The sequence below is a fragment of the Anguilla rostrata genome, chromosome 13 (assembly GCF_018555375.3).
Source record: "Anguilla rostrata isolate EN2019 chromosome 13, ASM1855537v3, whole genome shotgun sequence".
Classification (NCBI taxonomy): Eukaryota; Metazoa; Chordata; class Actinopteri; order Anguilliformes; family Anguillidae; genus Anguilla; species Anguilla rostrata.
Window position 1 is genome coordinate 19452855 of NC_057945.1, and position 20118 is coordinate 19472972.

The window sequence follows — 20118 nt, forward strand, 5'->3', positions numbered from 1 at the left end:
ACAGTTTTAAAACAATTTCCATTTATTGTCAAATATCACAAGATGGCAGCTAACAGAAGAGTAAAGGTACAGCGAATGAGCCCGGGCAGAATGCAGTGTGGGACTCCAGGTGACACAGCAGGTACAGCAGGATGCAGTGCTCACAAAGATCATTACACATGAATGCAATTGGCTTTTACATTATGACATCATCACACACTGGTGGATATGTTAAGAATACAAGACACGTCAATGATATTTATCATTAGAAAACTGAAAATCTTCCAGAACATCCATTTCTAGTTTCTGTCAGATGCCCCACACACACCTGGGTTGCTCATAATCTGCTGGATCTTGTGGTAACTGCACAGGAGGTTAAGCTTTGCCTCTCCTGGGATACATTCACAACATATATATGTATACACTGGAAATTCAGTAAAAAGTTATTTAAAAACAATTAAAAATACAGTTCTTTACACAAGCCTTTCGCTACGGCTAATATTTGGCTGGCTCCATCACTTCCTTAAATACACTTTATCTTAGTGCAACCAGGAAAACATCGATTCTGTGCATAGATTCTACAAGCTAACCAGAACGTTACCTCCTGCATTCTTTCTGCCTCTCTATTACATATAACAGAAGTGGTTCCGGTTTGAGTTTCTGGGGCTACATTTATTTTCTGAATATTCATGAAAGGACATGACAATGTACTGGACATCCATTAGTGCTGGTATTGTCATCGATCATGCCCCTTATATCAAACTGGAGCATTCCTGCTTCAGCAGAACTTGTAGTGTTAAAATACAGTGCTTAGGGTCTGTGGGGGGTCGCTCATAGGGAGCACTAGTCTCGGGGTGAACTCCAGCTCGTGACAGTATCGACTGGCAGCCATGTAGGGGCAGTGCACAATTGGCTTTGTGATGCCCAAGGGGTATATGGGAGAGATTCAGCTGGCAGGGACAGCAGTGTTTATTACTTGAGTGACCCTGTCCGGGCACCCATGGTTCTCTCTCTGCGCACATGTATGATTGGGTCTCCTCCCCCCTCGCTTGTGAATTGGATATTCTAAATTCGGGTAGAATTGGAAATGCCAAATTAATTAAAAAATAAAAAGAGTACAGACTTGAGTATTTGGTTAGTCTATGGAATCTGTGGAAACTGTGACCACAGGTGAAACAGTGAAGACGAAACTCATGACCTCACAGGCAGCTTCTGTCATCTGTGCCTTCTGAGGAAGTGAGTCACTGGAGTCTCCTGACTGCTACATACAGGGCAACACAAGGAGTGATGCAGGGAAGCTGTCAGTCTCTACAAAGACAAGGAGGAGCCTGTGAAAGTGCATGTGTGTCCAACATCAGCAAGGCCTGAGATTGGAGACAGACGCTCCAAACCTCCAGAAATCTCCAAGCGAATCACACGTACATTTTAATTAGTGCAACACATCCTTTGTTTGAAGACAAATACAGTCAACAATGGTAAGAATTCTAAAAAAAACCCATCTCGGTGCCAATAATTGTTCCAAAATACAAACATTCTTGGATCATATGCCAACTTGCTGAAACAGATTCACACTTTCTTCAGGAACTATCTGAGGCTTCCCACTTCTGCTCAGCTGCTCTTAGAGGCAGAGACATCTACAGCCTACAGTTTCACACGAGCCCAACAGACAGACCCCGGTGATCCCACTCACCAACAGAACCTGCACACAAACAGGAAATGCTACACATACAAGATTCCATGTTAAATACAAGTATTTGTGCAGTACAAATGAGCACCACTGAGCGTAACTCGATAAGGCTTCCCTTTTTTATCACTTTGGGCTTTGGTACTTTTTAACAAGGTTACGCTTGGTGTACAGGCTTAATGCGGAATATGACCATATGCCAGAGATAGTCTAATAACGACCTCAACAGCACAGGTGTAATAAATTACTACTGTACAGTAATGTCTTTCCACATGGTTACCGATCTGTCAGTAACTAAGCAGTGCTGATGGGAAAAAAGTGGCCCAGTTTAAAGCACTGCTGTGGTGGGACAGAGCCAGGGGCCACTGGGACAGTGAGCAGGTTTTTCACAAGTCATATATATTCATGTCTAGCTGGCTCCCTGTGTGAAGAGGAACATCCTGTACCAGTCAACCCATCATCACATCTCATGGAACTTCCTCTCAAAGTCATAACATGTATTGGGTAATTGATATAAAAACTACTTTAAAAGTTTATTCTAATAGTGATTCCACAGATTACTAGCACAGACAATCTGATATCAAACACTGTAAACAGACAGAAAATAGTGCATATCTTCGTAATTGTAACATTTAGACATTAGAAATAAAAATGGAAATACGCGTGTACTTATAGCCAAAATAGTTTGGGAAAGGAGATGACAAGTAATACATTCTGCAGTTCAGTTAAGAAACAAGCAACTGAAACAAAGTTTTTTCCGACAGCTTTATAAAAACTCAAAGTTATATTCTGCTGCCAGTGTTCGAATAAAAGATTATTATGGCAAAATAATCTTTTGTTAGACATATGAAAGTTCAGATTTAAATCAACATTTTGATTATTCGGAAAACAAGGAGCTGCTGGATAAAATGTGTAATTCATCTGTTAATTTCAAAACATTTCATTTCAATAATTTTTTTTTTCACAAAAATTGCAGACTTTGTTTTTACAAACAATTGAATACCAAAAAAACACTTTAAACGGGAAGAAAAAACTAGCTTAAAATGGCTGCCATGAGGTGGCTAAGACCTACAGCCAGTCCTGGCTTCGGAAGTGGAGAATCGGAATAAGAAAATACAAAAAGAGCACAAATGTTACAAAAACAACACTGCTTAGGCCAGAGCACAAAGCGCAAAGGGTTTTTCTGGGCCCATTTTAGTTTCCTGTCATTTAAAGCACAATTTTGTCAGAATTTTCCTTGAAGATGATCCATTTATTTAAGTCTATTTTTTGCACATATGTTAGTTCCTGTATCCCCAGAAGCAAATGGACGTGACACACCCCCACCCCACAAGGTGATCCTTCCCCCGGTGGGGGGTGGGTGGTTTGGGAGCGGTCCTGCATAGGGCCGACAGAACCCCAGAGGCGAGAGGGGGAGGCCTGCGTCGGGCCAGCGTCGGGCATCAGTCGGTGAAGCGCTGGCAGGCTTTCTTCCAGCGACAGGCCGTGCACCACAGGTCCTTCTTCTCCATGCCGTACACCTTCCGGCACTTCTTGGCCTCACCACGTGACTTCCTTCGTGAGTACAGGGGGGAATAAAGCACTTAAACCCCACACGTACACCCTGTGCGTATACCCTACGCTTTAACCCTTCACTAAAACCCTGCCTGTGCTTACCCACCTGTACTTCTACCCTCTACTTATACCTTTTACTTATACCCTGTGCCTACATATCCTGTTTAAACCCAGTGCGTATATCCTGCGCTTAAACCATGCTCTTGTACCCAGCCAGTGCTTATAACCTACGATTATACCCAATGCTTACCCCCTGTCCTTAAGAACTTCCTGTTTAATAGCGAAAGTGCCACAATATCTTGAAACTCTGCTCCTAATCACACTTCCAAAAAGAATTGCTCAATTCCCACTGGAGGATTTCACTTTAGTGCAGGTACATACCTGCTGCCTGTAGAGGGCTTGGCTGTGGGCACAGCAGGGGGGAGGGGCTTTGCGAAGGTGGTGTGTTGGAATGGCAGCCTCCTCTCCATCACATTAAAATTGCAGATCTGGGTGGGCGGAGTCTGTTGGCAAATGAAGTCTCAGTTTCTCTCTCCCAAATGAATTTGAAAAGAAGACTTACCTTATATCTTATATACCAAGTGGCTAATTAGCCACAGGTGGCCCAAATCTAACAGGCTCTGCCCATTAACCAACTAATGAGGTGGCTCCACCCACCAACCTTAGCTCAGAGCATGGAGACTGAAATATTTCGGGAACAACGGCTTCCATTCAATAAGCACAACCACTCAATAATAAATATATGGACATAGTATGTGTGTCAGAAGCATGTGCAATGCAGGACCCTCAGTGGCGATGGCGGCGAGGCTCCAGAACATTCCGGATGAGCTCACCATGCGGAGCGGCTGCCAGGAGAGGCTGGCGCTGGCGTCGTTCGGCCGGAATGCAGACGGCGCGCCGGGGATGCTCAGCGCAGCCGTTGCCTAGGAGACACAGAGCACGCCCGCGCGTGAGACAAACGCGACCCCTGGGCAGAGCCGACGGCCGCTCGGCAGGGCGCAGGATCTACGAGCGCTCCGCCCGGCTGCCAAGCGGCCCCAGGTGTGTATCCGCAGGTGTGTATCCGCAGGTGTGTATCCGCAGGTGTGTATCCCCAGGTGTGTATCCGCAGGTGTGTATCTGCAGGTGTGTATGCGCAGGTGTGTATGCGCAGGTGTGTATCTGCAGGTGTGTATGCGCAGGTGTGTATCCGCAGGTGTGTATGCGCAGGTGTGTATCTGCAGGTGTGTATCTGCAGGTGTGTATCCGCAGGTGTGTATCTGCAGGTGTGTATCCGCAGGTGTGTATCTGCAGGTGTGTATGCGCAGGTGTGTATCTGCAGGTGTGTATCCCCAGGTGTGTATGTGCAGGTGTGTATCCGCAGGTGTGTATCCGCAGGTGTGTATCCGCAGGTGTGTATCCGCAGGTGTGTATCTGCAGGTGTGTATGCGCAGGTGTGTATGCGCAGGTGTGTATCCGCAGGTGTGTATCCGCAGGTATGTATCCCCAGGTGTGTATCCCCAGGTGTGTATCCCCAGGTGTGTATGCGCAGGTGTGTATCCCCAGGTGTGTATCTGCAGGTGTGTATCCGCAGGTGTGTATCCGCAGGTGTGTATCCGCAGGTGTGTATCCCCAGGTGTGTATCTGCAGGTGTGTATCCGCAGGTGTGTATGCACAGGTGTGTATCCCCAGGTGTGTATCCGCAGGTGTTTATCCGCAGGTATGTATCCCCAGGTGTGTATCCCCAGGTGTGTATCTGCAGGTGTGTATCCCCAGGTGTGTATCTGCAGGTGTGTATCCCCAGGTGTGTATCCCCAGGTGTGTATCCCCAGGTGTGTATCCGCAGGTGTGTATCCCCAGGTGTGTATCCCCAGGTGTGTATCCGCAGGTGTGTATCTGCAGGTGTGTATCCCCAGGTGTGTATCTGCAGGTGTGTATCTGCAGGTGTGTATGCGCAGGTGTGTATCTGCAGGTGTGTATCCGCAGGTGTGTATCCCCAGGTGTGTATCCCCAGGTGTGTATCCGCAGGTGTGTATCCCCAGGTGTGTATCCGCAGGTGTGTATCCGCAGGTGTGTATCTGCAGGTGTGTATGCGCAGGTGTGTATGCGCAGGTGTGTATCTGCAGGTGTGTATGCGCAGGTGTGTATCTGCAGGTGTGTATCCGCAGGTGTGTATGCGCAGGTGTGTATCTGCAGGTGTGTATCTGCAGGTGTGTATGCGCAGGTGTGTATGCGCAGGTGTGTATCTGCAGGTGGGGTGCCGCAGCGGAAGCCTGCACTGAGGTCTCAGCACACACGTCTGCAGTAACCGGAGAGCAGCAGGACCCCACAGATACGGCCAGCTGCTGAACAGGGGATCCCCGCCAGCCCGACGGCCTCCTGCGTCTGAGCGGGTTTCAGCTCCAGGCAAGAGCCAATCGATCAATCTCATTTACAAACGAGCTGTCAGACAGCGCCTGGACATTCACCAGATTAAAAAAAAAAAAACAAGAAACGAATCCAAACTGAGTCAATTCGGGAAAACTGGCCAATGAATCCCTGAACCCTTGATAGCTGAAATGAACAGCATAACACACAAACATACCGGAGGCACCATTAAGGGTGACAGAGATCCTGTGACGGCCAGCATTGTTTGCGATAATGAAGCTTGTGAAGGCTATCAATGAGCAGAATATATTCAAGGAACTGGGGAGATTCAGAGTACAGGAGGACAAACTCCAGGCTTTCAAGGCTTTATACCATTCCTCATGTGTAAACATCTAAATATGTACAGCTGAATAAAATGAGTAAAACACCAATGCAAAGGCAAAAGTTCTTTCAGCCACTGTTGTTTTTGAATAAACCAGATTCTCTCGCACCCGGTTGACATTTGCAGTCAACCAACTGGCGATCGTTGGCCTGTCTTTCCTCTTAGTCTGAATGAATGCAGACGTCACGATCCTGCAGTATGTGCTTCCGCCCACTGCTGCCCTGTCTTTAACATCAGACACCGGTGCCTGACAAGCATCAAGACGTTGGCCTGCCCAGTCGCTGAAGCTCCTGCAGATGAGTCCTCTTTCAAAGTCATCAAGGTGTCCCCTAGTAGCTATGCTAGCCATAATTATAGGCAACCAGGCCTGTCTAGCATTTTTACACATGCCCATATGCATGCTGGCAAGTTCTTTTTTTAATGAATGGTCAGTCACACCTGTGTGGAGGCCGCTGTTCTCTGTATATCCCTGATTTATACAGGTGTTGCCATTTTCTTATTCACTGGTTGTAGGTGACATCATATTGAGTTTGAACAGGAGTCTGAGCAGTGATGTGCTTTTCAGACAAAACAGGTTCCCAGATACGGGAGTTTGAGGGGCATTACCTGGTAGGTGTGGTCAGTGCGGATCTGGCAGAGGGTAGAGGGTGCTGACTGGCTGAGGGGGGAGGTGCAGCCAAGCTCTGCACGCAGAGAGATGAGTGCACGCTGGGATGGATGTGGGCAGGAGAAGATGGGCAGGGCCTTGTAGAAAGTGGGCGGGGCCATGGAGGCGGTTGGAGAGGCCGGTGTAAGGCAGGACAGCCCCTCCGAAAGTGTGTCCACATTCACCTCCATCTCTGAGTAGTAGAAATCCTCCTCACCATCACTGTCCTCTGAGTCTCCATTCCTCCTGCGCACACACACACACGCACGCACACACACAGACACACACGCACAAATGCATGCATGCATGCATGCAGACACACACACACACAGCAGTTTGTTAAGGACACCTTAAATGAAAAAGCTCTCAGAAAATCTGCAGACAGCAGGAGTCCAGCGAACAGACCTTCAGCTCCACATTCAACTGTCCCAGTGTCTTTTACCAACAACGTTTACACTTCAAAATGCATAGGACTACCCCAATCCCCCATCCCACAGGTCAACAGTTCCTTAAAGATGCCAGAGTTCTTGATATTAGGCTAGGGAACTATTTCCCTGCTATGCAGCACTCCGGCCACCAGATGGTAGCAATGCTCAGCTTCCAATGGACACAGAGGGCTAAAATACACCTTGCCTACAACTCTTTCCCTCTGATGGACACAGTATGCCCACACCCACGCCAGGTGAGCACACCTACCCCAGGTGAAAGGTGCGGACATGTCTCTGGATCCCTGAAGAGGAGCTCAGCACAGTTTCACAGTTCTTCCACAAACACTTAAACATCACCTTCATGGAGTTCTGCAAGAGAAAATATTCTTAAAAACTGCCTCATGGTTAAAAACTGCCTCATGGTTCTCATAAAATCCTGCCCACATGTTTCTCTCACAGTGCTCAAGCTGAACAGATGTTAAGGCAGGGAAGCTCTCCAGCTGAGCACAGCAGTGGAGATCACACGTGCAGCAGGAAGTTACACGGGCACTCTGCAAACGCACAGCTGCGTGTCACCATGTTCTCGCCGTGTCCCCACCGCGCTCACTGAGCCGTTAATCATTAACACTGGCTCTCCGCGCTGCTAATGGGCAGGTATCCAGGCAACTGTCTGCAGCCTCGAGTGACCACACCCCCCAAACACAGCAAACATTCATTCAGCCGTCACAAATGCAACAACCCCGACCGGAATGCGGTCCTAATCTTAACCACCATAACCCTACATTTGAACCTTAACTTTAAATCTCAAACCCTACCCCCTAACCCCAACTCAGCTCCGCCCCCTAACAGTAACCTCACCCCTAGACCCAACAACCCTGCCCCTGGCCATAGCCCCACCCCCTAATTATAACCAGGCTCCACCCTCAACATGCCTTCCTCTTCCGGGGAATAGGGTCCTCAAACAGGAAGTGTGTGATCTCCGACTCGTCTATGAGATCATCACCCTGAGACAAGAGCAAGGAGGTCTTGTTGATGTCAGTCCACAGGGGAGGCGAGGGTGTGGAGGGCACCGATTGGTCACTTGCATCCCAGCTCCAGTTTCCACTGGTGGTGCTGCCGTAGCTTCCTGACAGGCTCTCCTTCAGCCCCTTGCTGGTGGTCTCAGGAACTGCAGCAACACAAGGTATAGGATGTAACATTTAAAATAAATCCAGCTGGTCAACATAAAGGAACAAATTATTCAATAACACAGGTCTGCAGTTTAGAATCAGCAACTACTACTGAAGCCGTGAGGTAGGTGGGGGTACCTGTACTTGGGAGTGGATTGGGGGAAGGGTAGGTGGGGGTTCTTGTAGTTTGCGGGTAGGTTTGGGGAGGGGTAGGAGGGGGCTCCTGTAGTTTGCACGTGGGTTGGGGGAGGGGTAGGTGGGGTTACCTGTATTTTGGGGCAGGACCAGGGGGTTGGTAGCAGAGAGAGAAGTCAGGGCAGCAGCCGCCATCACTTCCCTGTCCGCATGTCCTTTTGCTGCCCTGCAGGACACACAGACAGAATGAGAGATCACATGACCTCACACACAACCTCTCCCAGCACAGAGATCACATGATGTCGTCTTGCAAAATGATCACCAGGCGCACACAGACACAAACAGGTAAAGAAATGGAAATAAAGTTTTAGATATCATCTTTTCATTTTCACTGATTATGTAATGTTGCAGCAATGCTATATAATGCTATCACAACATGTTTAGAGCTGGGAAAGTCTACAAAGACAAAAGAAATATCACAAGCATGTATGTAAACGAAGTGCCCCTCCCCGCTACCCAACCAGATCCAACCAGTTTTGACCGTGAACTCAAACCCAAACCTGCAGATCTGTCAGAGGAAAACAGAAAAAGATTAGACTCAGTCAAAGCACTTTCTGGGACAACTTCTAAATGTCACACACACACGGGGAAAGATAAATTTAAGAAAAGCAACAAACAGACGGATAATAAAAAAAACAAAAAAGCGCCAGACCTAAACTAAAACATGTAGTTTGGACTTAAATAAATTGCAGACAGCACCCTCCAGGTTCACCATGGCTTGCTTTGATGCAGCAATCCCACAATGCACCACTCTCTTCTGTACCCCTCAGCCTCTTTTACATGCGAATAAAAATACTGAAACGGGAACCAAAGGAGAGATATTCCTAATTTAGAATCCCATGCACGGTGAGCTCACTTTTCACCAGCAGTTTCCCCATACTGACAACTTCAATACAACAGAACTGATTTTCAAAATCATTTCTGCTCTCCCATTGACTTTAAAAATATGGAGAATGAATGAAAAAAAAACAACCTTTAACTCAAGTTTTCCTTTTTCTTGAACATTAGAAATAAAATATAAATTCAAAGCAGTGGTAGTTATACACAACAAGTGTACTTCATTTTGTAAACATTTTCTGAATTAACACCTAGTCAAAGGGCAGCAGCAGAATGAATTCTGAAGTGTACAGAAGCACCTTATCCACACAAATTCAACCAAATGCCTCCAAACTCCAAATGGATGATGCTGCATCCTACAGCAAGACAATGATCCCAAACATACTGCCCAAGCAACTCCCTAAGAATTTTTCAGCCAAAAACTGGAAAATTCTTAACTAGCCAAGTCATACACCTGATCTGAATCCAAATGAACATGGGTTCCATATGCTGAAGAGAAAACTTAAGGCAACTAGCCAAAACAAGCAGGAGCTGAAGATGGCTGCAGTACAGGCCTGACAGTGCATCACGAGAGAAGATACTCAGCACCTGCCAATGTCAATGGGTCACAGACTTCAAGCAGTTATTGCATGCAAAGGATATGTGATGTAGTACTAAACATGACTACTTTCATTTACTTACAGGTAACATAAATGTGTCACAAATATTATGGTGACCTGAAATGGGGGTTCTATGTATAAAAAGTGCTTTCATTTCTACATGGTGAAACCAAAGTGTATACAAATACTCAAATAAAAGTGGAGAATGTGCACTTTAACCACATGTGAATTGTTTGATTACAAATCTAAAATTGTGGAACACGGAGCTGAATCAATAATAAATAAAAACATTTTTGTGCGTAGGCAACCTCCTGTAGATAAAAAAAGCAACTCTACAGCACAAGTCAATAAAAAATACGCTATAGCCACATGCCTGTGGTTCCAATAGCCACACTCACTGAACGCGAGTCGAAAACACTGCAGTCAATCATCGCTAAAGTTGCAGCTCACTAAACAAGAATGACCAGAGAAGTGTAGTGTGATTATTGCCAAACGCATGCGATCAAAAAAGCTCTGCTGACCTAATCCTCAGGGATGACTGAAATGCTTTTGAGAAACAATATTCCCGGGTAGAGTGATTGTTTTTGGACATGCGTGTACGCGTCTATGTAGGCGAGTTTTTGCATGTGTACGTGAGAGAGGGTGAGGGACAGTGACAGAGCGTACAGCTTTGTGCATTCAGGAAGATAACCACACTGTTTGGCAGCGGGCGCTGTTTATCATAAAAGCAAAGTGCAGTGTCAGCCAGTATTATGCTGTTTAGCACTTTAACACAGTTTGCTACAAAAACACAATTTGTCTCATTTTCCCGAGCCTCCTCTCTCACAGAAAGCACCGAGCCATGTGCACAGGAGTTTCCTGTGTCTCACAGTAACAGAATAACGAACAGCGCCTTTTATTTTTAACTTGGAGTCTCAGTCTTGTGTCCCACTCTGCTTTGAGATCATTTACTGCGTACGTGACGCAAAGCATCCTGTTACTGAACAGCTCCCAGCACTGTGAGCTCCCAGCAGGGACACATGCAGAGCTGCACTGTAAAAAAGTGTGTGTGTGTGTGTGTGTGAGCGTGTGAGTGTGTGTGTGTGTGTGTTTGTGTGCGTTGTGTGTGTGCGAGTGTGTGTGTGTGTGTGGGTGTGGGTCTGTGTGTGTGTGTGTGTGTGTGTGTGTGTGTGTGTGTGTGTGTGTTTGCATGCGTTTGTGTGTGTGTGTGTGTGTGTGTGTGTGTGCATTTGTGTGAGATGTTCTCATTCACTGGACTACATTGTAAGTGTAATATTTCAGGCTTTATGTCTGAGGTCTGAGGTGTTACGTCTGAGGGGTTTGAGTGACAGCTGTCCGTTTCCCCTGGGGAGGGGTTTATAAAGCTAACAGAAAGGTGTTTGGTTTTGTGTGGAGCAGGCTCCAGGTCATGTGGACCGGTGTTCCCCTCCTCCGCACAGCCTCAGTCATCAGTCTCTGCTCTCCTCAGCAGTGTCCTGAGGGGAGGTGTGCCAGTTTCGGGGGCTGGATTTTTATTACTGCGACAGTCAGGTTCCCGTAAAATTGAGCTGCTTTGAAGATGGAACTGTAGGGAGAAATACCTCTTCACACATATTGCTTTCAAACAATTTTACTACCGTATGGACACACACACGCACACACCCACGCGCTGCACAAACACACACACACACACACACACACACGCCCAGTTGGCAGGGAAGAACAACACTGTCTTGGAGGCGTGAGTACTAATGTTGGAGGGTGGCGTTAGAGATCTCAAACAAAGTGAAAAGGCTTAAACATTTACTTGTTATTCTGGGATTTTCCCACCAGCAATTCAGTCCATCCTGCCGTAAATCAGCGGACAGACGCTGTCGTAGGAAGAGGAACAGCGCACAACCCATTAAACCCATTAAAACGCACATGTCCCTGTCCTGAAAAATAAACCAGAAAACAAATACTCCACTGTCCCTGAAAGAAATCAGTCAGCCTACTCCATTTTTTATCATTGTCATCAATATTATAATCATCAGTAATTATTAATATCATGGCTGTCATTTTTTAAATGTTAATTACTCTGTTGTTGATTACCTTCATGAGTTTCAAACTTGAGCTGGGCACTACTGTTACTTGGCATTGAGTAAAGCTTTGTGACATGCGTCCAATGCGGGCAGGTACTGTTAGTGTGCAAATGCACGAGCGTCAATGTGCGCGTGTTCGCACATGCATGTGAACGCGAGCCGCTCATAACACAAATAAAGAAGCACACATTATAAAAAGGCCGATCCAGAACAGTTTTCTCTCCCTGGCCATTTCACCTTGGAGGGTGTGACACTGAAGGCTGGCTCCCCCACAGATGTGAGTGTGAATAATCAGAGTTATGGTCCGTGACAGAGGCAAGCTGGCTCTCCACTAGAAAAACAAGCACACAATTTGCTTTATTGCTCACATGTTAACTGCAACCATAGCAACTAGCCCGCCAATAAAAATGAAGGCGGTTACTATGCTAACTGCACAGCTTTTTCTTTTTTTTTTTTTTTTAAGTGACCTTAATTTTTATAGCAAGACAAACTCATGCCACCTTCTTCAAAAAGCATACCAGTACACAAGTCCACACAAAAATACACACATCAAATGTATGGACACATACACAAACACAACATTTACACACGCATCGTGTACGTGTATGTAAATGCACAAATAGTCACACACATGCAGCACTCTTACAACCACACATGCCCACACACAAGCAAGCCAGAAAGCACACATACACACACATGCACTCACACGCACACACACTCAGACACTCACACACACACATTAAGGTTGTCAATATAAACCAAAAATAATGTTAGAATAATCCTTCTGAAAAAACACAAATGTTTGAATATATTCAAATATATTACAATTTAAAGAAAGAGGGACATAACTAGCGTAGGCTAGACCCAAGCCTCCTCAAACCACACTCACTTCTCACTGGATTCTCTTTCTCTGCTTTCATCAGAAAACAATGGGGGGCCTTTAACTGCAAGAAGAGTGCATATATGAAAAAGCTTACTGACAGAAGAGGCCTTTTGGGCTCAGCAAAAGGGAAATCCTGAGTGTGTGTGTGTGAGTGTGTGCATGCATGGTTGCATGTGTGCACGCGCCTGTGTGAAAGTGAGAGTGAGAGAGACGGACCACCAGCCCATGCTCATATTTCTAAGAAACCAGACTCTTCCTTGAGAGACATCACTTGCTTCTTTTCAGAGGTATTCCTCTGTTTCCAAAGAAACGGAACTTCCGCCTCCTACGCAACGGAGTCAGAGCACCCTGCAGAGTGCAGTGGTCAGGGCTGCGACACGGAGCAGAGGAACAGCGCAGGATGACACACACCTCTGACACACGCAGCAGGGAGCAGGGGAACAGCGCAGGATGACACACACCTCTGACACACGCAGCAGGGAGCAGAGGAACAGCGCAGGATGACACACACCTCTGACACACAGCAGGGAGCAGAGGAACAGCGCAGGATGACACACACCTCTGACACACAGCAGGGAGCAGAGGAACAGCGCAGGATGACACACACCTCTGACACACGCAGCAGGGAGCAGGGGAACAGCGCAGGATGACACACACCTCTGACACACGCAGCAGGGAGCAGGGGAACAGCGCAGGATGACACACACCTCTGACACACAGCAGGGAGCAGAGGAACAGCGCAGGATGACACACACCTCTGACACACAGCAGGGAGCAGGGAACAGCGCAGGATGACACACACCTCTGACACACGCAGCAGGGAGCAGAGGAACAGCGCAGGATGACACACACCTCTGACACGCAGCAGGGAGCAGAGGAACAGCGCAGGATGACACACACCTCTGACACACGCAGCAGGAGCAGAGGAACAGCGCAGGATGACACACACCTCTGACACACGCAGCAGGGAGCAGGGAACAGCGCAGGATGACACACACCTCTGACACACGCAGCAGGGAGCAGGGAACAGCGCAGGATGACACACACCTCTGACACACGCAGCAGGGAGCAGAGGAACAGCGCAGGATGACACACACCTCTGACACACGCAGCAGGGAGCAGGGAACAGCGCAGGATGACACACACCTCTGACACACGCAGCAGGGAGCAGGGGAACAGCGCAGGATGACACACACCTCTGACACACGCAGCAGGGAGCAGGGAACAGCGCAGGATGACACACACCTCTGACACACGCAGCAGGGAGCAGGGGAACAGCGCAGGATGACACACACCTCTGACACACGCAGCAGGGAGCAGGGGAACAGCGCAGGATGACACACACCTCTGACACACGCAGCAGGGAGCAGGGGAACAGCGCAGGATGACACACACCTCTGACACACGCAGCAGGGAGCAGAGGAACAGCGCAGGATGACACACACCTCTGACACACGCAGCAGGGAGCAGAGGACCAGCGCAGGATGACACACACCTCTGACACACCAGCAGGGAGCAGGGAACAGCGCAGGATGACACACACCTCTGACACACGCAGCAGGGAGCAGAGGAACAGCGCAGGATGACACACACCTCTGACACACGCAGCAGGGAGCAGAGGAACAGCGCAGGATGACACACACCTCTGACACACGCAGCAGGCCTCCCCGGGCAGAGGGGAAGGGTCAGCTGGTCAGAGACGCAGCAGGGCAGAGCCGGGCTGTTCCAAATGCCTGGGGAAAACGGGGGAACTTTGCCCCGGGTTCCAGACCCCCTGCATCTCACACCAGCGCTGTCCACACCCCCCCCCCCCCCCCGCAGTGAGGCACGTGCAGTGAGCCAGACCCAGGCCTCGCCCCACCCGACAGCTCTGAGCCAAAACACCCACCGCGAGAGAGACCGAAAATACACAGACGCCAGAAAGAAAGCCACCAGCACACCAGTTAATCCCACCGGCCTGCTCTTTCAGCTCATTTCAAATGTGTTTTACTGGAACTTTCCGAGTCCACCCAAACTGCAAACTACAACGCTAAACCCTCACAGTGGACGCCCAGTTACTGCAACACAAGACAAACATTGACACTGCAGTAACACTGAGAGGCTGGTGTGTGCGCTCCTCAGCCAAATGACAAAAATGCAGCAGACAACACTTCCCAGCATCCGTCAGTATCAGACCAGCGAACAAAGGTTCATTACCGGCTGCTTTTTTTAACCCATGATACACAGCATGGGCACGTGAAGGCGTGTGCACGTGTGCAGAGCTCTGACTGCAGAATTAACTGTGTCTAAGGGAGGATAAATGAACTCTGAATGCTTAATTACTTGCCTGTAATAGTCAAACACACACCAGCCCAAATACAGGAGCATAGAAGCGAACCTCAGGGAAAGCGCTTGATTTGGCGTGTGAAGTACTGGCCCAACAAACCCTTTCCCTGGGTGTCAGGCCCTCACAGAACTGTGCATGACTCCTCTCCAAAAAAGCACGGGGCCGTCACTATGGCAGCTGAGCGGGGTGACACTGTTTCTTAAATGATTCACTGCACCCAAGGCTTATGCTGCGTTCCAGACAAAGTCGGATGCGGGAAGTTCCGACTGACTTTTCCAACTTCTGACCACAAAGCATTCCAGTTACCGGAGCTCGGAAAGATGACGTTTAAGCAAACAAAAATATCTGAACCGGAGATGGTGATGCTTGTTAGTGATTAACCGTGTGGTTACACACCTGTCTTTGCAAGCATAACATGTTTTATTATCATGCCATGTAGGACATTTTACTCAACGGTATATTTTAATAGCTTAAAATTGCCTTGAGAGGACTGGTTACCATTCAAGGTGTAGTTCACCATGCATGCCGCCATGTTTGTGTGATGTCGTATGACACTCTTGCTGAAGTTGGGGTTGTTGAATTCCGCCCAAGTTTCCTAGTTGGAACTCTGACATTAAGTGGCATTCCACAGCACTTTTCTGAGTCGGAGGTTGGAAATTCCTACTTTCCAAGTTGTCTGGAACGCAGCATTAAAATGAAGCTTTGCAGCTCTAACGCATTTCCCAGCAAGGTGCAGGTAGAGGACAATAAGCGGGTGCATCGCGCTGTTGTGAGCTCTCCTGCATCAACAGCGATGACACAGTACTGCAAACGGGGAGCAAGGAAAGAGAAGGGGATTACACAATGACAACAGCATGGCCAAACTGACAGGACCTGTAATCCTGCTCTACCCTGCCATCCAATCACAACACTCAAAAACACCAGGATCATGCACCCACACTTTGGATCACAGTGTGAATGAGTTTAGCTCCATTCAAGCATGTCTGAGCTTGCTCAAAGGTCACATGACCTGCTGACTCCCAGGGTCTAATCAGAGGCTTCCCTTGTGCAGAGTCAGTAACACAGTGCTCTATAAATACACTGCGTAAATGCTACCTGTTGCTAGACCTCCTGAGAGTACATCAAAGTGCCTGTGCTGGCAACTGGTGAACAGGCTATGCAAACATGAACTGTGCCAACGCTGGCAAATGTCCAAAAAAATCAATCACAGCGCAACACAATCATATATTCAGGGAGATTTCAGGAGCTGGGCAGGGAAACATAGTGATGCAAGAAAATATTGGCACAGTATTTCAAACTCTTATTACATACTTCCAGATAAGAAGCCTGTGATTAAATGGGTGGGTGAGCGCTAAAACAAAGTAGATCCTGGATCTGCGTGCAAACCAAACACACCAATGCCCGATGAGCGTCAACAATATCTATGAATAGTTCATCAGAGTTTGTGGGCGGATCAAAATAGGTTTAGTGATTTACACGCTGTGCAGAAGCTGAAATAAACAAGGAAATATAAAAAATTAATAATAAGTAAGAATATATTCAGAAAAAATAAGTCTGAAAGAAAATATGAATTAATAAAAATACAGAAGTAAATTAAAGAATACATGTACATAAATTTAAATATAAATATTTACTTCAATATGTATCTATTGCTATATATTTCCACCATGATATTTCTATTTCCTTAGATATTTATATTTGCATATTTCTACTTGTATTTATTTATGTATTTATTTATTTATTTATTATTGGCAGCACATCATTATCAGGTGTGGGCCGGCAATTAATGTTATGATGCAGAGAATATCCGAACATAAACTGTCACATTTATGGGACTCTTCCCTACTGTAACAAACTGACCACGTCTCCTCTTAAAAATGGCCATTCTGATCTTGTGCTTGAAAGTTAACGCCTGCTTTTCGCAGACGTTAAAAAACAGACACAATTGCATTCAGCACAAGGGCCACTAGCTGTGATAAATCACCTGTGACAGGTCATATGCATAAATTTCCATTCTCTCCTCCCATATTTTTTGTGGTCTACCATCAGAACACCTGAAAATATAGCCTATATGCATTAACCCAAACAAGCAACATTTAGGGATGGCATATTCTTCTTGTGTTCTCCGGTACGGCCCTTAGTTGTTAACAAAAATGGTCAAACTAAACATAACAGGAACAATGCTTCCCCACGTCTAAAGTGTTTGGGAAAAAAAGGTTGGGGCATAAAACAGAGAACATGGTGTGTGTTCCACATTTGGTTTCATTTGCATTCCTACCCTACTACTGTAAGTTCCCATAGGACTGCGTTCCTACCCACCATTCTTATAGCACTGCATTCCCCAGGGAGCCCATCCAGCCAGGCTTCACCGAGGAGTCATTGAAGATTTACACAACTTCATCGTTTCAGTAAAAAACCAGTAATTCCACGCAGTTAGAGAGTAAGATGTGCATTTCCAGTTATCAATATTTGACAGTGTAACTCATTCAATTTGAGTGCTCACTCAAAACATCTGTACACAATGCACTCTGTGCACATCCAATTAGGGTCCTTGGGTTTGGAAACACCTCAAACATGCACAATCTGGAACATAAACAGGTACAGCCTTGCACATGCTTACAAGCATGAACAGGACATGGTAACTTTTCATCATACATAGATAACTGAACCTGAGCCAGCACTGATTCTTCCATTAATAAATAAATGACACACCTTTCCCGCAGGCAAAGGGCTATACTGGAAGATCGCTGGGCTATTCTGAAACACGCAACTCAAAATGCACCGAAGTAGCTCATGTATTGTGCGTTGACAGTGTGCTGGGTGATCTCTAATCACAGAACATCCCTTAACGTTTGTGATTTTATGATCTCTGTGCAGGAGGGAGGCCTACCTGTGTGTGGGCACAAGGATTTGTGAGGAGGCGCAGGGGTGGAGGGCACGCCCAGCCGGGGGCTGACCCCTAGGCTCCGTATCCCGGGGCAACACATCACAGCACCTCTCCTGAACATCCCTGTCCTCACGTGGAGCCTGTGTAAGAGTCAGGGGTCAGTCACACACATGCAGAAACGCACAAACACACATGCCTGAACCTGCAGAGGAGTCAGAGGCCCAGATATACTATAGGCTACATATGCACAAACACACATACACCAACATGGTGGTTCAGTGATTGTCAGACTTTGCTTTTTTTTAACACAGGAGAGGATTCGGATTTTGGCAGCTTCAAAATTGCATCTACCAAAATTTGACTCCCCTCCTTTCAGCCAATTTTCTCTGGATGATTCTAATCATAATTCCCATTATATTAGGCCTATGTTCATGACAAATGCTTGTGAAAACATTTGTTTTAACACGAGTGTTGAACATCGTGACTTTTTTATGATCCACCCACATCAAACAAAACAATCTACAATTAATGGTTTGCAGCTATGCTACTAGCACTATCCACAGAATCGTTTAATTATAAATGGAGAAATACGAACAACGTGTAGCTTGACGCGCGCGTTCACGTGAAGGGGAGTCGAAAAACGACACAACGTCAGCACCATTTGTTTCGGTTTGTAAAACCTACTGAACTGGTAAAACCTTTTGCAACCTTGCTCACGGCCCTGTCTGTGTGGGCGTGTCGAGTACGATACTAATAAGTGTACTGATGTGAAAGTTCTGTAACTTTACAGAATCAGCGCTTCAACTGACAAATTGGACAGTGTAGCTTTTATTTTATTTTATTTTTTATTTAAGGCAATTAAGCACTTAAAAACAACTTAAGTTGTTTGCGATGACAAACTAAGACTAACACACATTAACAACAAAAATAAAAGTCACGTCAACCCATTATATATGAAAATTGTACATTCTGCACCACTCACACTTAGGCGGAAAATAGGAAATACTCTATTCGTAACTGTATCCTTTTCTCTATCAGTGGGGGAGAGGTCGGCCATGGAGTCCCGCTTCTCCCCTTTAAACAATTTCTAAAGATGCAAGGCATCATGCATTTTCTACTGATAGGGTAGGCTATATAAACAGCTAAAATTATAACTAGCTAATAACAAACTGGCTTACTTCAGTCAGTGTTCGCTAGCTCTAAAGTCTCAGCCAGATATGCTAGATAGGAAGTGAGCTGGCTATTTAATGGAATGGACAAGCTACACAAACAGTGCAGCTTGCTAACCACATATATTAGGTAGGCCTAGATAGATTACTTGTTGGCTGTCGGTATTGGAACACAGGCCACTGTTGCTTCGCTAGCAAGCTAACTACTGAGCTTACCAAATTAAGGACATTGGCAATCTATTTACACACACGTTGCATTTTGAAAGCTTATCCATAAACGCATGCTAGCAGCAAATACGTACTTCATTCGGTCGTTTTTCTTTTCCCTCTTTTGTCAGAACAGTTCCACTAACGGCGCTGTCATCGCTGCGGTACTCCTTCACAGCACCGCCGTCGTCCAGAAATAGCGCACATAAAAACCGTCCAGTAGAAGCGGCACTTTGTAATTTGTGAGAATCTACAGTTGCAACAAACTCGCAATTTTCCTTCCTGGCTCCAGCATGGAGACCGCCGTTACCGGCAAGACCATGCACAGTGGTGCAGCTGCTTATTCCAACCTTTAAAGACTTGTTGAGAAGACCTTCCGAATTCATTGTCAGACTGTAAACTACACAGAAGACCACAAATGTTACCTGCTTTTTGAAGCGAACTCGATTTCTGTTTACATCTATTATGTGTTTTAAAAAAAGATTGTTTTAACTTGACTTGTACTTCTGGATTCCCATACCGCTAAAATATTTTATTCCACATGACTAAATTGACGGATTAGCCTGCAAAAGAAAAACACGGTTTCGCATTTTTCCTGCCGCACAACAAAACGACACACCCCCTCCGCGCTCCTGTGCGCGTGCAGCTGCAGCCCCGGAGCTCCAAAAGTCCCGCCTCCCCTTCGTCATGATTGGTCAATGGAGTACGTAAACATTGCATTCTGGCACGCGGCTATATTTCGAAAGCTTCTTATTGGTGAATTCAGA

General features: G+C 46.6%; 1 protein-coding gene across 2 annotated transcripts; it reads right to left on the reverse strand.

Annotated features, from left to right (window-relative positions):
- LOC135237185 (zinc finger protein 704-like) lies at positions 1-19985 on the reverse strand. 2 transcript variants are annotated; one of them, XM_064304017.1, is made up of 9 exons: positions 19447-19985; positions 17979-18115; positions 8455-8549; positions 7952-8187; positions 7288-7388; positions 6552-6837; positions 4051-4140; positions 3599-3720; positions 1-3217 (listed from the first exon to the last, which is right to left on the reverse strand). In XM_064304017.1, the coding sequence occupies exons 1-9, from the start codon at positions 19735-19737 to the stop codon at positions 3106-3108; spliced, it is 1470 nt and encodes a 489-aa protein (XP_064160087.1). In that variant the 5' UTR covers positions 19738-19985; the 3' UTR covers positions 1-3105. The 2 variants fall into 2 exon arrangements, with proteins under 2 accessions (XP_064160087.1, XP_064160089.1); XM_064304019.1 differs by lacking the exon at positions 19447-19985 and adding an exon at positions 18571-18679.
- Between the last annotated feature and the right edge of the window lie 133 nt (positions 19986-20118).

Bases quoted from the DNA above. Each gene is read 5' to 3' on its own strand.
- LOC135237185 (XM_064304017.1), bottom strand. From the start codon at position 19,737: ATGAATTCGGAAGGTCTTCTCAACAAGTCTTTAAAGGTTGGAATAAGC. The intron at 8,550-17,978 runs GTAGGCCTCCCT...TGTGTCCTGCAG, and splicing joins ATCCTTGTGCCCACACACAG to GGCAGCAAAAGGACATGCGG. The intron at 7,389-7,951 runs GCATGTTGAGGG...TTTCTCTTGCAG, and splicing joins CTATTCCCCGGAAGAGGAAG to AACTCCATGAAGGTGATGTT.